The 19,603-nt window shown below is 42.3% G+C and overlaps 1 protein-coding gene across 1 annotated transcript in view; it reads left to right on the top strand.

Moving 5' to 3' along the window:
* The first annotated feature begins 286 nt into the window (after positions 1–286).
* CDH5 (cadherin 5) overlaps positions 287–19,603 on the top strand; it is a 29,408-nt gene continuing 10,091 nt past the window's right edge. Inside the window, exons 1-4 of the mRNA XM_083870080.1 lie at positions 287–528; positions 16,396–16,597; positions 18,861–19,149; positions 19,235–19,351. Coding sequence (XP_083726206.1) covers positions 16,409–16,597; positions 18,861–19,149; positions 19,235–19,351 — 595 coding nt within the window. The 5' untranslated portion in view covers positions 287–528; positions 16,396–16,408. The remainder of the gene's footprint in view (positions 529–16,395; positions 16,598–18,860; positions 19,150–19,234; positions 19,352–19,603) is intronic.

Genomic DNA, 19,603 nt, shown 5'->3' with positions numbered 1-19,603 from the left:
TTTCCAGGTATAAAAATCCTTATACATAGGACACTTCCAAAAATCCTGTTTGTGCAAAGCAGGCATAGTCTGTGTTGATCAAGTGTCAGACACCAAAAGTTCCCCTCAGATATTTGCTAGCTCCTAAAACTCTCTCTAAAACAATACTAAGTAACAGACCAACTCTGGTGTTTCTCTCAGAGCCAGTTTCCTTTTATTCAGTTCCCTCATTAGAGTCAGCAACAAATAAGTAGATAGAGCAATAATAAGGCTAAGTTTATCTTGTTTCCTCCACTCCCTTTTCTCACTGTATTACTAAGACTTGGAACAATAACAGGATGCCGGGATGCAGGATGGGAAAAGGCTGACTCCCAGCTGGAAAACCTTGGAGACTGGAGAGCTGAACACTCCCAGTATTGCTTAATGAAAAGTGAAGTGGATTTTTCTGTTTGATCTTTGTTTTCTGTATTCTGCTTAACATTTTGGGATACTGTTGGGTTCATTTGCCTGATTTGGTACCAGACCGAAGCTGCGCCGCCTCGGACTTGGGTAAGAGAGAAATGTTCTTTTCTGTCCTTCAGCCATGAAATTAATTTCAATGGTTTTTATTTTACCTCCACCCACATTATTTTCTAATGTCTTAAATAATTTAAGAAATGCCAGTAAATGGGCTATAAATTTTATACATATCCTCCAAATCCTTTGGGCCTTACACTGATGGCACCCACACCAAGTTAAGTACAAAGAGCAGAGCTGTTTAAAATTGACACTGGAAGAGGAAAATCTCTGGCTTTGTTGGGTTATAACATAATACTCACAGGTTTTAAAAAAGAGAGGTATTTCATGGGTTTTTTGAGTATTGCTTTGTAATATTTAGATTGTGTTGCTGATGTTCACTGACAATGGAAAAGATGTGGATATTATGCTGCCAATTGCACCAGTAAAGCCTTTGGGAAGGGATTTCACTCATGGGGGGACAGGTGCAGCTCTAGGGCTGTTTGCAGTGAGCAGGGGTATGCTGGGCTATGATGTGATGCAAATGTTTTATTGACGTGGGGGTGGATTTGGGGTCTGTCTTTAAGGTGGATGGCTTTCCTGGGCGCAAAGCCAAGGGGTGACAGCCACTGTGTGCATTGGCCAGCCCTGGCACACCTGTTTAAAATTAAGAGGGGAGTTCATACAAACTCAAGTCAGTGATTTGATCTCCTAATTACCAAGTTTGAAGTGTCTCAGGTACCCAGTACACCCTAACTCTGGAGTGCTAGATTTTATAGACCCTGTTCTAAAAGAACAGCAATTCTTATTCCAGAGGTTTCTTGATCTCAGTGGTTCAAAAAGACCCATTTTTTTTCGGATGAGTTATTTTATGAGCAGTGGCTTGACACAAAAAGGTGGTTGAAAAGGCTTTTATCTTGTCCTAGAGCCAATGTAGCAGGTCCCTGAACTAACAAGCTCAGTGTACAGCTTGCAGAGACAAAGCATTTATGCATAAGAGATGAACTGATTGTAGTTTTTCTGTAAGAAATCTATTCTGCAATAGTGAGACTGTCAGTGTGCACAGCACCTCACTGTGCTGGCTGTCACGCTGGAATAAAGATAAAGGAAGGAAAGAAATGCAAGGGAAAAAAAGATATGGAAGAAGATGAATTTCTGTGAGAAAATCTCTTCCACTCTTAGCTCCCAAAAACATTCTAAGTTGGCTGTTTCTGTAGTTAACAAAGGTATAGTTAATCAATATGTCCCTGCCTCCTGTGATTATAAATAATTAGATCAACATTTCTAAAAGCACACAGTATTATAGATGTTCATGCAGGAAAATATTTTAGACAAAAGCAAGGATGCTCCAATGATTTACAAAAGCTTCTCATCTTAGGTTAATTTCTGGCTGGTAACAACAATCCCTATACCAGAAACAAATCACAGAAATGCTGACTTGAAATTTATCTCTGGTATCTCCAGGAGGTACCTTTTTATCCTTAAATAAAGGGTGACCCATGGGAGAAAAGGACACAGGATGCATTTAGCATAGGAAAGCCTTAGAATAGTACAGTATACTGGAGAGAAGAATGTGAATTTACAAGCAATAAAGCAAATTAATTTGAAAGTAAAGGCTATACTCAATTAAAAAAGCATTCCTGCTTTGCCCACAAAGCCACAAACCTGGGTTATTTTTCAGACTGCTACAGCTGCACTGAAATGCAACAGGAAGCATTTCCCAAAGCTTTGGTCTTTAACAGAAAACCATAAAACTGTTCCTTAAACATTTTTAAAACAAATGTTAACACTGAAATAGTGTCCTGGAAGAAGAGCATGTCCCTGGGCAATGTGCAGCTCGCAGAGTCCTGGCTGTGGGGCACAGGGCAGCTGTGGCAGGGCAGAGTTAACAGTTCTGTGCCAGCTTTGCTTCACATCCTGCCTCTGCTGAGGCAAACTGCTCTGAAAACAGGATAGAGGTAAAAATCATGAGGTATGGCTCAGAGACTGCTCTGATTTACAGCACCGATGGAACAAAGGACTTCACTCTCCATCCAAAAATCAATTTCTTCAATTCGTAGTTCAAATTCAAAATAGAAAAACTCTTGTAAAATTCTATTTTCTTGTCTGGGTATGTGTGTCCACAGAACTACAGGCTTAAATCAGGCCAGAAAATACTTTATATTTTCTAAAAGAGCAGAGGTTCACAGAATCAAGATAACTGATTATTTCTGGCAACTGAGCTTTCTGTAAGGAATCTTCATTGTATTTTCATCATAATTCCAGGTTTTGCTCAGGTTCTACAAGTTTGATTCAGAGGTTCCAATGTTACTGGCAAGAAGAAAAAAGGAGGTTCCCTTTGTGAGAAATTTGTTGGGCATGAAATTACTTCGGTACCTTTCTTTTTTAAAAAAAAAAATGGGTTTCCCTTGTTATCCTTGTGAGTTTACAAACTGAAAGTCCCTCAAAAATTAGCAGTCGTGTGAGTGGTTTCCCTTCCTCCCCTGAGCGCAGCAGACAGGGATTGTTTTTGCAGACTGGAGATTTGCTAGGACAGAGAGTCACCAGAACAGTTCCCACACAGGCCTTGAAGAGCTGCAGGAGAGCAGCCCCGGCCAAGGCCAGAGCTGGGCACTCTTTTGATCCATGATAGGAGGTTTGTGATCCACTGTGAGCTTCCCTTCAGGGCTCTGGCCATGCAGGTGTGGCAAACACAGCAAACAAACAAACACTGGTGTCACTATCATGGCCAGGAGCCACCAGCTGTGCTGCAGAGGACCTTCCAGGGATCCTGCTCCAGAGCTGTCCCCAGCCCAGCACAGAGCAAACCCAGCAGTCCCACCAAGTAATGCTAGGAATAAACCCGTGCAAAGTGAAGGCATGTTTTAGAAATGAAGCCACAGCAGTACAGGAAACTCCCCTGCCCAGTCATCCAGGAGGGACTCAGGCAGTCCCACCCTAGACTGTCCCTGCTGGGGCTGGACCCTTCCCAGTTCCAGGAGCCAGCAGGTCTCACTTGGCTCCCTACACACACCCTCTACCACGCCAGGATTCCAGCCCAGCTTTCCCATGGCTCAGTCTCAGACATGTCATTCCAAATAAGGCCATTTATTCCCAGTGCAGGGACACAGAGCAGCCCGAGCTGGTGCCTCCCAGGAGGGATGCCAGCCAAGGAATCCCTGGGCTTTTATGCCCCCACAGTCCAACAGTGCCAAAGTCTCACCCTCCCTCCTAAGCCCTTGTCTCCTGCCACAGCTCCCTGTGCCCCTTGGTGTGCACAGAGCCCCTTTCCTGGGGCTCCAACCATTCCCAGGGTTCAATCCAAGCTGCCCCCAGAGACCTGCACAGAATGAACTCCTCATCACACCACTCACCACTGCACCCCCTGAATTCTGCAGTGAGGCTTGATCTTGGAGTATGAAAAATGAATAAAAAATTGCGAAGAGCCTGTTTGCAGTTCTTCAGTGCAGGAATACAAATTAGCCCCTTTCATTTGATTTTCACTGATCTGCATTTGAATTCCAGATCTGTCAATAAGAATGGAATTTGCTATATTTTGAATGCAAGCTTTTGCTGAATATGTTAACTAAGTTTTCTCATCTCATGAAATGGAAGTTGTTTGTGCCATGGGTCTGATCTGTGCATTTGCTTCTATTCACATTTATTGGGCAGGCAGGGAGGTTTGGGGCTCAGCTCTCCCAGGTGCTGATTAGGACATTCCCAGGACCTGGAACAGATCAAGACCTGGGATTTCCAGGGCAGGCAAAGACAGGAGAAGGGCACAAGGGCAACTTATCCCTCCATTGCACTGCCTACACTTCAGTTTTGGTGATCTGAGAATACCTCTGTAAAGGTTTATAATCCATAAACCAGAAAGAGTCAAGAGGTGAACAGACAGTCTGGAAAGACTTTTCTCCAGACAAGTATTTTTGTGTGAGACAGAAAGCAAAACTCTTACAATAGATTAGCAGCAACATGGGAAAGCTTTATCAACTATTATCCACAGAAGTCCAGAACTTCTAGTGAAAAATTACTGATATTTTAGAGAAAGGCAAGCATGGTTACCTGAAAAAACTAGAGAAATTGCACAGGTACCTTCCCAAAGAGCAGCAGAGAGAAGAGTGTTCTGCCCCAGCATTGCTACCTGAAATGCAAGAACTTGCATAGCACCATTGTAGTTAGAGGCAGACAAAAAGGAAAAATGTTTTAAATTCCTCATTTTCAAAAGCCAAAGAGGTCACTTTCATTGTCCCATTTGTCATCAAGACCCTTCTGTTCCTGTCCAATTTCCCCAGCATCCTCTGCCACAACTTGAAGTGACAGAGACCTCTTTCTGTTACACATCCTGCTCAAGAGCCACACACCAGTAGTGGCACATCTCTTTGTCACCCATTTCTCTGCATCCTCATCTCTCCCAGGCCCACCAGCAGCACCTAGAGTGGTGCCCCTGACCCCTGGCAGAGCTCACCAGGCACAAGGTGGGTTAATGCAGCACACAGGGGCCCTTGGCCTCATTGTGCATGACAGTGGGAAGGGAATTTCCGCTTCCACCTCATGTGTGGAGGATATGCTCGAATTCCTTCGCCTGCCTTTGTCCACATCTCTAGCAGTGCTCTGGTAGCACCAGTCTTCCTTTTCCCCTTCCTATAATGATGCTATCTGCTGTGAATTTGTGCTCTGGGAATCTTTGAGGAGCACAAAGCCTGTCTGACAGCATTTGGCTTGAGGAGACCAAGGGCCTGGTGTTGCTGTCCTGCAAATGATAGGAAATCCTGCCATTCATGGGAATGGTTCCTGTGGTGGGCTCAGCTCCATCAGCAGAATCCCCATTGGCACTGAACTTCAGCTTGGTTCGCCATTCTGTTTGTGGCATAGTCCCTCCCTCTACCTTCAGCCCTAGACCTGAATTCAGAAGATATTCGAATTATCTTCCTGGCTTTTACTGCCATTATCTTTCAGACATAAATGGTCTGTCTGCAAGAGAATCAGTTTACTCATGACTTGATGATCTTAAAGGTCTTTTCCAACTTTAACAATTCTGTGATTCTATGTTAGGATTAGGCCAAGCAATCAATATTAATAATAATGTATCAGAGTTTTCAACACCTCCTCTAGGAACCCAGAGCTACAATGGATTAGTGCATATTGGCTGTTTGCTCAGTGCTGTTAACTTAGGGGTTTAGGCTCTCATTAAAACATACACAATGATTGCACATTTTAGTGTCATTCAGATGGTCAGTGCACTCCACTCCAGACACCCAGCAGACAAATTAGGAAGTGAGGGCAGAGAGCAGGAGAACTGGAATGCCTTTTGCAGTGAGTTCATTTTACAAAGACAGAAATGTGAACTCGACAGGGACAGAACTCTCCCAGAGCTCCATCCTCTGTAGCACCATTGAACAAACACCTTTGCTTTGTACCTTGGATTTGCCAGCAACAGCTTTGGTAAAAGTTTTGGATTAGAATACATAATAAATTACTGAATTTGGGATATGATTTCAATCCCAAACAGGAAGAAAGGGACACATTTCTGTGGAATATATTTTCTCGTTTCCCTTCTGTGAAGTGATGAGCTGCATCACCTGCCAAACATGGACTGACCTGCAGCTTCTTCAGATGAAGGGAAAGGGTTTATTCACACCAGAAGGGGGTTTTCAGTGGCTGCTATTAAAACGTGAGCTGTGGCAGAAATAAATGTTCCACTTACACAGCCTCTGAAGAGAAAAAAACTTCCACCTCAGCTTAGGAAATATCTTTGTTAAATCACAACCACTCCCACATAGAAACAAATCCACACAGAAGAGACACACAGCTTAAAACATCTTTCCTCATCTTTTCAAGCTTCCCTATGCCTGAGGCCTGTATTTTCAGGCCCTCCAGCTTTCCTTTATCAGAACACTAAAGTGGAAATTTGGTCCCCTAGTTTTATTTTGATTTAAAGATGGAATTTTCCTGGCAAGAACTAAGCTGTAACTAAAACTATAGAAAGACTCATTGTAAATTCACAAGAGCAGTAATAATATCATTTGTATCATCTCATAACACAGAGAAATAATACAATGTAAATATTCCAGGAAAGGACTGTAACTATAGGGATGGACATAAAAGGTCTAAAAGTTAATTAAGCCTGGTCTACAAGTCTTGTTGGATAAGGGCAGGAAATAGAGAAGAATGAACTGACATTTGAATGAGACATTCTAAAATGGGAGAAAAATACAGAACACTGAACAAAATCTATCCGGACACACCCTGTTTCTTTAGCCTCTTGCCCAGACAGAAAACAAGAGATTCATGTATCTGTGCACGCTTTCGTTATCTGCCACAACATTAATTTTCAGAGGAAATACTAATGCATTCAGTTGCCCCCGAGAATACCCTGAACAAAGGAATGAGCACACACAGCCAGCTAAGCAGAGTTTCTCTGCTGCACATTACTGTTGGTGCAGTAAATATCAATTATGATGACCTGGGCACAATGCTCGTGTTCTACACAGATACTTTTGCTCCTGAGCGTCTGTTAAAGAAAAACATGGAGAAAAAAAATCTTATCTGCTGTACACAGCTACACTGTACTTTTTTAAAGATCATCTTTATTGCAGGTGGTTCCTCAAAGGAGAGGGACTTTTCCTTAATGAGAGGGGCTTAGCTGGAGCTCTGTGCTAGGAGGCCTTCCTGATATTAAGGATTTATGTGGAAGCAAAGGGGAAGTGGAGAAAGCTCTTCGTTACATTATTCTTGTATGTACCCTGTATTCTTTCAGCTTGGCCAAACTCTGAAACACCCAGTGGAGAGCTGAGCTAACGAGGGGAAGCAGCAAAACAGACCCAGTCTGAAAGGTGCACTCAATTTATTGTAGGGAGCAAAGCTTCTGGTCAGAGAGGCTGGACAAATCTTTCCAGTGATCACAAACACCTCCAAGGTGCCCAAACTCTTTCACTTCTGCACTGGAAAGAGCAAATAATTTTTGGAGGATTCTCTTGTCCTCCTGCTCCCCAAACTCAAACAGCATCAGAGTGTGAGGGGTGCTGGGGATGAAGGGGGCTCAGTGAGACTCCTGCACCTCCCTCTGTCTCGCTGAGCCATCTCAGTTTGGGATAAGCAAAAGGAAATTGGCTCAGAGGAAGCAAGAAAGAAAGCTGGATCTACAGCAAGGTAAATATGTCGCTGAGACTGAGAGAGAGCCCCTCCTTCCCAGGGGGAGTACACCTGATCATTCCTGAAATTTGCTTTTGGATACAAGGAAGGGAACAAATTCTTTGCCTGTCTGCAACACTGGCACTTCATCACTATTTTCAGCATCTGTCTTTATCAATAATTAATCCAGATGAGAGGTATTTTCCTCTTTATCTTGGGCAGGGAATTCAGAGGGGGAAATGTCTGCAGTTCCAAACTATGCATGCAGAGTTATCCCACCCATCTTATCAGCTCACTTCAGAGCAGAAGGACTGTGTTTAACCCAGAGTTAACCTCCAGAATGGCTCTGGCTTCAACAGCATTTGGCAACTGTCACCACAAGACATGTGGCCAAGATCAAGTTTTCTGTCATTTGATTGTTTGTTTCACCCCTGCAACATCTGCAAAGTAAATAAATCATACCAGTCATAGGTATTGTGGGATTTCTGATCTTAATATATGGAATGCTCTAAACCAGAGAGCACAGAATCTGTGTGACAGTGATGATGAGGTGGGAACCCCCGAACCCTGCCTGTGGCTTTGAGCACATTCCCTAAACACCAGAACACCCCTGCTCCTCACTCAGCCCTCATAAACCTGCTCCCAGGGACTAGAGGCTGTAAAGAGCTACAGCAGAGTAGTTTGTGGCCTTAAACTCCATGGGATCCATGCTGTCAACAACTAAGCGAAAGCCAAAATTTTCTGTTTAAGATAATATCATTATTTGCTATGAAACAAAATCAAAAAATTGGTGTAACAGTTTAATCACTAATGAGCTTCAAAGTATTTCAGCAGCTGTGTTTATACTGGGCACTGTGCTTAAGCACATTTTTCCCCTTGTTATATTTTGGACTGATGTTGAGGTGCCTTGTCTCTGCCTTGGCCAGCCCTGACACCTCGACAGTATGAGGGTACGGCTCGGTAGCAGGATGAACCTCACCGATCCCTGTGAGTTCTTGTCTTGCTTGAAGGAGTGAAGCAACAACGGCAGGAAAAAAGAGGAGGCTGTTCTGGGTTAACTGCTGGCTTTATTCATCAGGATATCTGCCGTAGCAGACACCCCTCAGCAGAAGCAGCAGGGGAAAAGCGAAGGAAAAGAATCTTTCCGAACCTCCGAATACAACACCTTTTATTGGGGGGAGGAACTCAGGGATGGGTCTAACTGGGGACAAATCAGGGGCCAACGGGGCATGGCTCTCTGGATAAATGACATACATAGTAACAAATTAATAACTCAGGTGGGGAGACAGCTGAAGTCTTGTCCAATCACTTGGGGTCCTTACTGGAACTTTCCAGACTTTTGGGAGAGACCCCAAAGTGACAGACAAGGCCCAGGGGCTGGATAACTTCTGACTGACATGTAACTAGGGTTGGGAGGAAACCAGTAAGGGTGGAACATGGGTGCATGGGGCAAACCATTATAACTTACAAAAATGAACTTAATACAAAGAACAAATACATACATAAAACTGATAAAACCAAACCCACACCACTACAGCCTGACATATTTTTACATGAAGTAAAAGTCTTTATGCATGGAAAGACTGGGCAATGCCACTTATTTAACAGACTCTAATCCATTTGGGGAATATTTCAGGGAAAGTAAAGCATTATGTGACTAGAGGAAAAAGGGCAGAGAACCCTCAAGCAGCACCAGAACATTTCAGTGCTTCATGCTTTGTATCTGTCCCATTTCAAACTGGTTCTCATCAGCTTTCAAGTGTCTCTACAGCTTCTGTGGTGACAACTAACATTATGATGAATGATGAGCAAAGCTAGGACTCTGCACCTGGCACGAGACACAGTCTGCATGCTGAGAGTGGGAAATGAGGAAGATGGTTAAAGCTCACCTCAGGCTGTGTGGCTCTGACAGACCTTCACCTGTGTTTCTTTTCTGGGCAGAAGGTCAGCAGATTTACCAAGACTGGGGATTTCTTTCTGGACACACCAGGATGGTCACAGAAAAACAGTCATCCCTTAAGACAACAATTAGCTGCATCACCAGTGTGATGAGAAGAAAGTCTGTATTGTCACTGATCATTTTAATGACTTCAAAGCATTATTTTACCTCCATCACATCTGTCATCCACAGCAAACAACCCTCAGTTCAAGAGTGCATTGTCATTTCAACAACAGAAGTCATTCAAAAATTATTAATTTAGCTAGTCCAAAAATAGTTCTTCCTTGAGGTCCATGAACAGCCCAGTAACTGAAACATTAACATATACTTAATTTGCTTCTCAATTACCAGATTTACAAGAAAGAAACTCAAATAAAAACCAAAGTAGATTACTACAGATTGACAGGAAAATTATTTGATTAAAAATGAGAATAGGAATCAGAGCTTGTGCACGTGTCCTGGAGAAGCAGCACTTCTGGGGTGGCTCATTTTCCTGGGTGAGATTTTTGACGTGACACAGAAAAATAAGTCCTAGATTTTCTCAACCTACGTGGAAGTTGCACACTTTTGTACACACTCTCCAGGTCTTCTTTTATTACATCATGTAAGGGATTCATTTCCACAAACAGAAGGGTTCCAGATCCCCAGACATGTTTAAATTAACACTATCCACAAAAGGCTGGAGGTACCAAAATAACACAACCAGACACAATCTATCAGCCCACCTCTCCCAAATCTTCCCAGGAAAAGAGATTTTTTTTTTTATGTTTTCTTGAATTCTAACAGAAGCCAAATTCAGAGCTGATTCTGAGCTGTGCAGGTGTTATGCAAAGGAAAATCAAGATCTAAGCCAAACAAATGTGTATTTGTGAACAGTAAATTGAATCTGAACCTACACCAGAAACATACATCCCATAAATAATTTTATCCATTCTTTATCAGATACAAGTCAGATAGGAGCATAGACAGCACCCTCCAAACTACAAATATGCTTTTGAAAGTTTTTAGAAAATGCATATCAAGAAAAGGTTAGAAATTGAGAGAAACCAGCAGAGGTTAAAAATCCTTCCACTTTTTAGATTTTGGGCCTTGGTGCTTCTCTGTCTGACAGAACTCTCTCAACTCAATCAGATTTATCACCACAGAACAAAAGGGATCTTCCTTCCTCACTCATTCTGTTTACAACCAAAATCTTCTTCGATTTCCAATTTTCACCTCTCACTCTGCCTTCTCTCAGATTCATTGCAGCACTTCAAAACTAAAATACAAGGGGTGTCAGAATCTCTGGGAGGACTCTTGGGTAGATTAATTTTTGCTGCTCACCCATCTTTAGGGCACAAGTTGTCACTCACTAGCTTGGAGAGTGGCTTTGCTTTTTTGAAAAGATAAAAAAAAAAAAAAAGAAAGAAAGAAAAGAAAAAATAGGAAGATATAAATGGGGAGGGGAATAAAATAAAATAAAATAAAATAAAATAAAATAAAATAAAATAAAATAAAATACCACCACCAAACCAGGTCTTGGCTCTCCCATTTTCTTCCCAGTTTGGTATCTGAGATAACAGAAAGACTTGGAGCACAATTTGAATGCCTGCTTTCCACCAAGGCAATACACATTTAATGTATACAAAACAAGTATTTACAGAACTTTTATAGCCAAATTTCTTGATTTCCAAAAGAGAAATCTGTCCTAGCTGAGGACTCCATCCACTCATAAGAAGAAGTTGCATTTTGCATCATCCAGGAGAAACTTTTGGGTGAGATGAACAGACAGGGAAAAAAAATCATTAATAAATTTCCCCCAGACCTACCAGAAACTTGGAGTTCAAATCACAGTGATTTCAGATTAGAATTAATCCTCCTTTTCCCTGGAAAGAAAATATGAGGAGCCAAAATCAGAAGTGCTCAATTATGCCCTCATCTGTGTTTATACACTGCTGCAGCAGCAACACCAAGAACTCAGCAGCACCAAATGCAGCACAAGTGCTCTCACAACACTGATATTTTTAAAGTAGCAAGTTTTAAGATATTGCTGAAGTATCTGCTCATTCAAAGATACTATCCCAAGTAGAAAATGTCATTTTGCAATCGGCTTTCAGGCCGGCATTTGCACTCCAGACTATTTAGTCATCAGTGGAAATCACTTGTCACATGCATAAAATCGATACAAGCACAATCAAAAATCCAACCCCAGGTAGTCAGGCACGAGGGCTGTTGAAATCAGCTCAGTAATGTGGGAAGGAACAAGCAGCAGAGAGTTCAATAATGTGGGCAGGAACAAGCAGCAGAGTGTTCTCAGGAAAGGTCTGTTCTGATCACTGTGCCTTGCTGGGGACATGTGACAGACACAGAAACACGGAGTTCTGCCCCGCCACAAATTACATCCGAAAATGCAAATAAAAAATTATTCCTCTGAGACAAAAGTTGCACGATTTCCTGACACTGCAGCTGCTTTCAGTGTCACTAAGGTTTGAGGACCTCCCTAGTTCCTGTTGTCACTGGGTGCCCTCAGCTCCTGTCCCACGGGAGCCCCGGCAGCGCCGCAGGAGCACGGAGGGGACGGAGCACAGGTAACAGCACAGCTGGGACAGCCTGGGGGCACACCCGGGACAGCCTGGGGGCACTCTGGGGACACCTCCTGCTGCTCCCCTAGGTGCTGGGGGCTGGGCACAGCCATGGGCAGCAGTTCTGAGCTGGGGACACTGGGACAGCAAAAGCTGAGAACGTTGTCACTCCTGCCCCTGACCCCTGCCAGGACACCACAAACACATCTCAGTCCTCTGTGCTTCCCATGCCCCTTTGGGAGGGATAATGCTTTTATCTGCCTGCAGGGCTTGGCAGAGACATGAGGAGCTTTGTCAGTCCAGGTTTGCACAGCCCTTTATGGCCCCTGAAATAAGTATTAAGCATTAAGTATTCCTAACGCTATTTTCTTTTAAGAATGTTCTGTCTGCTCACCAAAACTAAAGCACTGCAAAGGAAAAAGATAATTTATCTACATTCTGTGTTTGGTGTGTTAACTTTCCTTAGGGCTCGCTGCATTCACACATTTACTTTTGGTCTTACCCATCCTATAGATGAGAAATTAATGTTCAAATGGATTATGTATGGCCAGGCTGTTCAGTCATTCTGCTCCCTGAGACCAGGTCAGGTTCTGCTCTCTGTATCTACCATGGTTTTATTGAGCACAGCAATTTTGGAGGTATTTAGATCGGGTATCAAAGTATATTTTTTCTATCTGAAAAATATTTTTTCAGTGCTGTCTGCTCCTAGAAAGACTAATTTATATTATTATTATTATTATTATTATTATTTGTATGGGGTTTTTTATTTTTATTTACATCATTCAGATTCTAGTAAGAGAAAACAATATTTCATTTCCAGCCTTTCTCACAACCAGTTATGCAAATTATAACAACACGGACACAACCCTTTTAAAATGTGTTGGTTTTCTTGTATATGACCGCCACTTCTGGAAAATTTCTCTCTCAGGGTGTTCATTATCACCACTCTACCACTATTTGTGGTTTTTGGATGCTGAAAAAGGTAAGCATAAGATTTTAGTATGACTGACCAAGAAAATACATCATTTCAGAGGCAACTGTCCCTCATTTCCTAAAATCTCTGTACAGAAACCTGGTTTAACTTTTGTTTAACATGCAAGCATAGAACGAACTTCTGTGCCAACTAAACTAATGTTGCATAAGCATTAATACTCACTTTTAGAGTTAGAACTAAACTAGGTAAAAGGCAAATACCAGAAAAAAAATAAAAAAACTACAGATGTTAATAAGAATATTTCATCCATTAATATACACTTTTAGAGCTAGAAGTAAACTAGATGAGATGCAAAAAAAACCCCCCAAAAACCGGAAAACCACAAATGTTCATAAGAATATTTAATCCAATGTGGTTTCATTACATAGACACTGCATTTATATCAGCTGTTCATCACTTTTACACTTGATTACTTGCCAAAGCAACCCATAAAATGCAAACTTTTAATTAGTACAGTATTGCCTGTATCTCCACCTGACATTTTTTAATAATTACTCCCAGTCTGGAAGAAGAAACTGCACTATATGAGTCATGTGTCATATAAATCACTTTGAATACCAGAATTTCTCAGTTAACTGTCTATAGTACCCTGCAGACCGAGAGTTATTTGCTAAAATAATTCAACACATAAAATGAATAATAAGGGTGGGAGAACCCATCATTTGCTGGAGGAAAATTTAAGAGTAAAGCAAGAAACTCAGCTGCTTGAATAAACCACTCCCTGCTAACTTTCAGGGGCATTTATGGTCCCTGATTATACTAAAAGAAGCTGGAACTGTTGGGCCCATCAGCCAGGGACAGAGGGATAACTGGGGGCTGTGTGAGGGCAGAGCAGGGCAGGGCCTCTGGCAGCATCCAGAGGAGATCTACCTGCATTCCCAACGTGCTGGGAGCTGGGGGTCCTTGCTTGAAGGGATACACCTAATTCCCTTTCCTCAGTCCTGGCTGCCCCAGCAGACACAGGAAGAAAGGAAAAGCTGATCCCTACCTGTTAATAATCCCGTTATCCCTCAGAAACATTCCTGCTTCTCTCTCCATGGGAATGCACTCTCCTGCTCAGACATGGGAATGTCCCCTTCTGCTGCTGCCTCTGGCACTTTTGGTGAGAGCTTCTGGGAAGGAAAACTGTCATGGCCAGAAAGGAGAGCATTTGGTACAGCTTCTCAAGAGCTGGCATCCAGGGAAAGTGGCCTTCCTTCCAGGACAGAGCCCTGCCCTGTGTGTGCTGCCAGGGAAGGGCATTCCTGACCATGGTGACAGACAACAGCAAAGGCTGCCACGGGGAAAATGGGCACGGTGCCGTGGGGAAAGGGTCCTCTGGGTCAGGCTGGCCTACGGGGGCAAGACACCTCCCATTGCCCTGGAGAGGAGCCAGCAGAGAGCTCCAGAGTGCACTGTCATGTTCCCAAAATGAGCAGCTTGAAAGACGCCAGAGGTGAAGCAGAATTCAGTTTTTGCAGGAGGCTCTCCACCTCAGTCTGTGTTTGAGCCGCAGTGGCAGAGGGCAGCCAAGGACCTCCAAACCACTGCCAAAGGATCCCTTCACTTCCCAGGGAGGTTGGACAAATATTAACAAGAATTCATTAATCAGGAGTTAAAGGAACTCCTTAAAATCTACAAACACAAAGACAGACATGCTGAGTGAAAGGGGTAGCTGAAGTTTCAGCTGAAATGTACATGTATGTAAATAAACTCAGTCAGCACTTTCTGTTCTATAACTTCCAGGCATCAGCTCGGCACTACAGGACAGCTCCACTCAGCACAGGAGCAGGAGAAAAAGGCTCTTTAAACACTTCAGTCTGCTCCTTGGCACAACCACAACCTGTGCTGGTTGGCATTGCCCATATGGCTTCCTTTGGTTATTGTGTTTTGTAGTTTTATGGATAAAAGTCAGACTATTTTGCAATCACAATAGAATCATATCACTGCCTTCCAGTTTCCAGTTGTAAAATGTTCATCTACACAAAGTATAGAAACACAACTAAATCATACTCATTTTTCTAAAAATATTCAAAGCAAGCTAAGAGCATAGAATAGAAAAAACTAGCTAAATCAAAAAGCTTTGTTTGAATCCAGAAAACTGTATCAAACACCGCTTATCTATCAAAAAGCAACTTCAAAGGCACCTTATTCGGCCACTTCCTACACAGCCATGAAGGAGGAACTTTCCTCAGCTCATGTACAACAACGTGGGAGAGAGAAAAGTAAAGCAAAGCAACATTTCATGGTAAATAAAATCTTTTTTACTGACATTGATACTGCACCATGGGATAACACTGATTGCCTGGTTACCAAAGAGTAATTTTGGAAATGTCTCAGCACCTTCCTGATGAAAATATTAATTTAATCTTGCATCTAGCAGCCTGTGTGATGTCAACTTCTCATCACGATTAGCGGGTTTATTTTTGATGTGCATGCTGTCAGCTCCTAAAAGCTAATGGAAAGTCATTTTTGTGCAATTTAAAGTCTGATTACTTGAGTGTTAAAGTTCCCTGACAGTCCTTTATATCGGGAATGGGAAAGTTAGTAAGAAAATTAATCAGCTTTGATAATATTAAAATAACTCCTCTGATATGAAAGTCAGGCCTAAAGTTTGCTAGTATTAGCACAGGATGCAAAAATATGGCTTCACCTGAAAATCATTTCACAAATTATCATTTTGGAGATGCTAAAGTCTGGGGATAAAGGAACTTTATGTGAGCTCACCCAAAAGCTTCAGAAGACAAGGAGCTGAATCAATAGATGAGCTCTTAAAAAAAGATAATTTGCTGTATTGTACTTGAAATGGATTGAAAATTTCACACAAATAACTTTTCCACCTAAAAATACCCACCAGATTTTATTCTAAATCAATACTCCCTATAGAAATATATTGACTACAGCATATTTTGTGTCGGGGCATGTCAAAACACTGTATTTGGGTTTGTCAAGCCTGAACATTTCATTTCAAGTAGAGTTAACTCAAGCTCAGCCATGGTGCCAGGCTGCCCTGGCCCTGTGCACAATGAGGATCTTGGCTGTCACTCTGCTCCTCAGCGCAATGACAGCCACTCAGGGGGATGATGCTCTTATATCAGCATTAAAACTCATCTTTTATTTCATTGAAATACTTTCTGTTGGTTTTTACAGTTTTCATCCAGCAAAAACTCTTTCACAGGAGGAAGAAGCCTTCAAATTTTGATGCTGAGACAAATGAAAAGAAACTCAAAACTTCTCTATGGAAGGAATGTCCATTTGTACTTCTACACGTGCTCCCTCTGCTGAATCTGATTCTGTTGTTATTCATATTTTTGCATTTCTATATTACTTTCTAGGCTACAGAAGAAGATGAGCCACCTTATTCTACTCTTTTCGTTGTTCTTGGCTCCAGCATTTGCTGACAGGGGAAGTCAGAAATCAACCCAAAACCTTTGTTCAAATGATGTCACACACAAACGCCAGAAGAGAGACTGGATCTGGAACCAAATGCACATCAAAGAAGAGATCGATACACCTTTGCCACACCATGTTGGCAAGGTAAGCGGCAACCAGGAGCAATGACTAAAAATAGCAAATGAGGATCTTGAAAAGCAGAATTTGTTTGCAGTCTAGGCAGGAGAAATTAAAAGGAAATAGAAATAGGACTTAATACTTACATATTAACATGTTAAAATCTTCAAAACGTGGGCAAAGAGTAAATGAAGAACAGTGACACAGGAATCTTAATTCCTTTGAAGAATACTAGTAAATATAAGGGAATAGTAGGTCTGGAGATTCCAAATGCAGAAACAGCCACATTACCTGCAGGTGCATGATCGGGAAGGAAGTCTGGTGCCTGATGCATGTCAGGATTTTTCTGGCAGCTCAAGATTCTTTCAGAAACCCCAGAGATCAGCAAATAAAAACAAATTATTATTTATTTATTTTATTATTATTAAAAAACACACAGTTTACATCTCTCAGCTTGTATACAAAACACAAGTTCTATGTTTTAGAATACTGTAATACAATCAAAAAATATTGTTGCACAAACCAAAAGCAAATAATTTTTAAAAATAGTTACAAGCATTGACCTGCTTGCTTGAAACTCATTTCGCTCGGGGCAGTGCTCATAAAAGCTCATTATCAACTGCATATTGCCAAGGGAAGGTTTTCCCAATCCAGTCATTCATGGGGATGCACTGTGACACTTTGCAGATCAATGCAGCTGAGCATTTCCCCGCCCTGTACAGCACTCACATCTGTCAGGGCTGTCCCAGCACAGCTACACAGCCCTTGCTGCCTGCTCTGGACTGCCAGAAACCACAGAGAGAGCACAGAGGCCACAGGGTCCTCTCAGCTGCCACGGAGCATCTCTGCTTCATTTCAGACCAATTCAGCCTCAGATTGAGGAGCAGCTTCTATTCCTGGAGCTGTCCTAAATAAGAGTAATTCCCTTAGTCCAGGGTGTTTCACCAGCACAATCCCCTGATGGCTCCTGCAGGGACTGCTTGGTGCATCTGCAGCACCCAGCCCTTGATAAACCCTTTAAAGAAAGGGCTCAGCAGCAGAGGCAGGGCTGAGTGACAGCTGCAGGAATGTGCTGATACATTTGGATTTTATCTTGCACCACCTCGATGCTTTCCTTTGTGTTCTCATCCCCAGCATCAGAAAAGGCAAACTGAGAAGTTTATACTTTCTACATTGAATAGGTACATAAAAATGGAGAAAGAAGGCACAGACTATCCCATCTTTGAGACAGGGGTGGGGTTATCTTTCATGTGGCATCTCCAGAGCTCTGAACTGCTCTCCAGCAGTCCCAGCAGCCAGAAGCATGACAAAGGAATGAGGGGTGGGAATATTAATGACACATTTCAAAAGAGAAAACCAAAATTTAAACAGTGCTCAACAGTAAATGACAACTACAGAATAAATCAAGTTCTGAACACCCAACAGGTGACATTTGTGATAACATCTGTAACAAAAGGCTGGAAATATTTGGTCAAACCCAGCAACCCTTGATAATTAGCAGGCTGAAATAAGAATTCTGATATAGGACATGGGAAATTGTGGTCTAAAGCTTCTAGCTGTGACCCTGTATGTGTGAGGGTATAGAAAGGGAAGCATCTTTACATTATCTGCAGATCAAGTAGTGTGCAAAAGCATTTAGAATTGGATTAAATTATATTTTAAAACTGATTCTCATTCCTCTTATTGCATCCCTTTTTCACTGCATATAACCTTAAATTCTAAAATCTGTGGGGTGGAAATGTAACCTTCCTATCATAGCATGAGCCTATTAAAGGATTGTGTGTGACTGAGCACCAGAAAGCTGTCAGCTATGGCAGGAATTCTGCTAAATGCTAAGGAATAGAGGCTAATGCTGAATAATGTCAGGAGTTGTGAATACAGATTTCCTCCTGTAATCCTGTGAAACTGAGCAAAAACCCCTGGTAGGTCCAGAAAGCTGCACACAAGAATAGCTCACACTGAAGAGTGGCTCATGTTATTTCAGACATAATGAAGTTAATCACGTGTAAGTGTTGGCTGCATGAACAATTTATATCTTTAGGAAATATGAGGTGTGATTTTTAAAAAGCCTTTTTCTGTATAAGCACGCAGGTTCCAGTGTGGGGACAAGTGTCATCCTGTAACCCCAGCTGCTGCTGTGGTGCTGCTCAGTGTTGCCCCAGCTGACAGCAAAAGTCCAGAGGGCTGCTCTTGTTCCCAGTGGGACGAGAAATTCCTGACTGTGTCAATCCTCTGCTGCACCTGGCTGCAGATCCCACCTTTATCTCTCTGAATTACTCTTTCCTTCCAGATCACATCCAGCGTAAGGAACAGCAATGCCAAGTACATCATTGAGGGTGAATATGCCAACACCATCTTCAAGGTGGAGGAGACCAGCGGGGATGTGTACGCCTTTGAGAGGCTGGACAGGGAGAAGAAGGCAGAGTATGAGCTGACAGCCCTCATCATTGACAGAACAAACAACAGGTCCCTGGAACGCCCCTCCAAATTCATCATCAAGGTGTATGACATCAACGACAACGCCCCTGTGTTTGTACAGAAAGTGTTCAATGGCTCTGTCCCAGAAATGTCCCCAGTAGGTATGTCCTCTCATTCCTCTCCCTTCATGGCTGGCATTAAAAACCACAATTTATATTAATGTGCACCTTGAAAATCCTTTTCTAGGAACTTCAGTCACCAAAGTGACAGCTGTGGATGCTGATGACCCCACAGTGTCAGGTCATGCCACGGTGACCTACGAAGTCACCACAGGAGGCGAATATTTCACCATTGATGATTCTGGTAAGTCAGACACACAAATGTCCCAACGCTTTGTCCATATCCTACCCTTTGAAGAAAACAGAGTTTTAAGCCTTTTTCATTCTGGAAAAGAGGAATAATCATTTAAAAATATTTTAAACATAATTTAGAAAGGTTTTTCATTCACGCTCCACAATGCCACTGTCTGCATCTAGAAATGAATTAATAAAATCAGGATGTCAGCTGCCGTGAACTAAATGAGAAGATAAAAGGTCATTTTTTCCTCACTCATGG

This window comes from Zosterops lateralis (assembly GCF_965231275.1).
Source record: "Zosterops lateralis genome assembly, chromosome: 12".
Classification (NCBI taxonomy): Eukaryota; Metazoa; Chordata; class Aves; order Passeriformes; family Zosteropidae; genus Zosterops; species Zosterops lateralis.
This window is presented reverse-complemented; position numbering and strand designations above follow the sequence as displayed.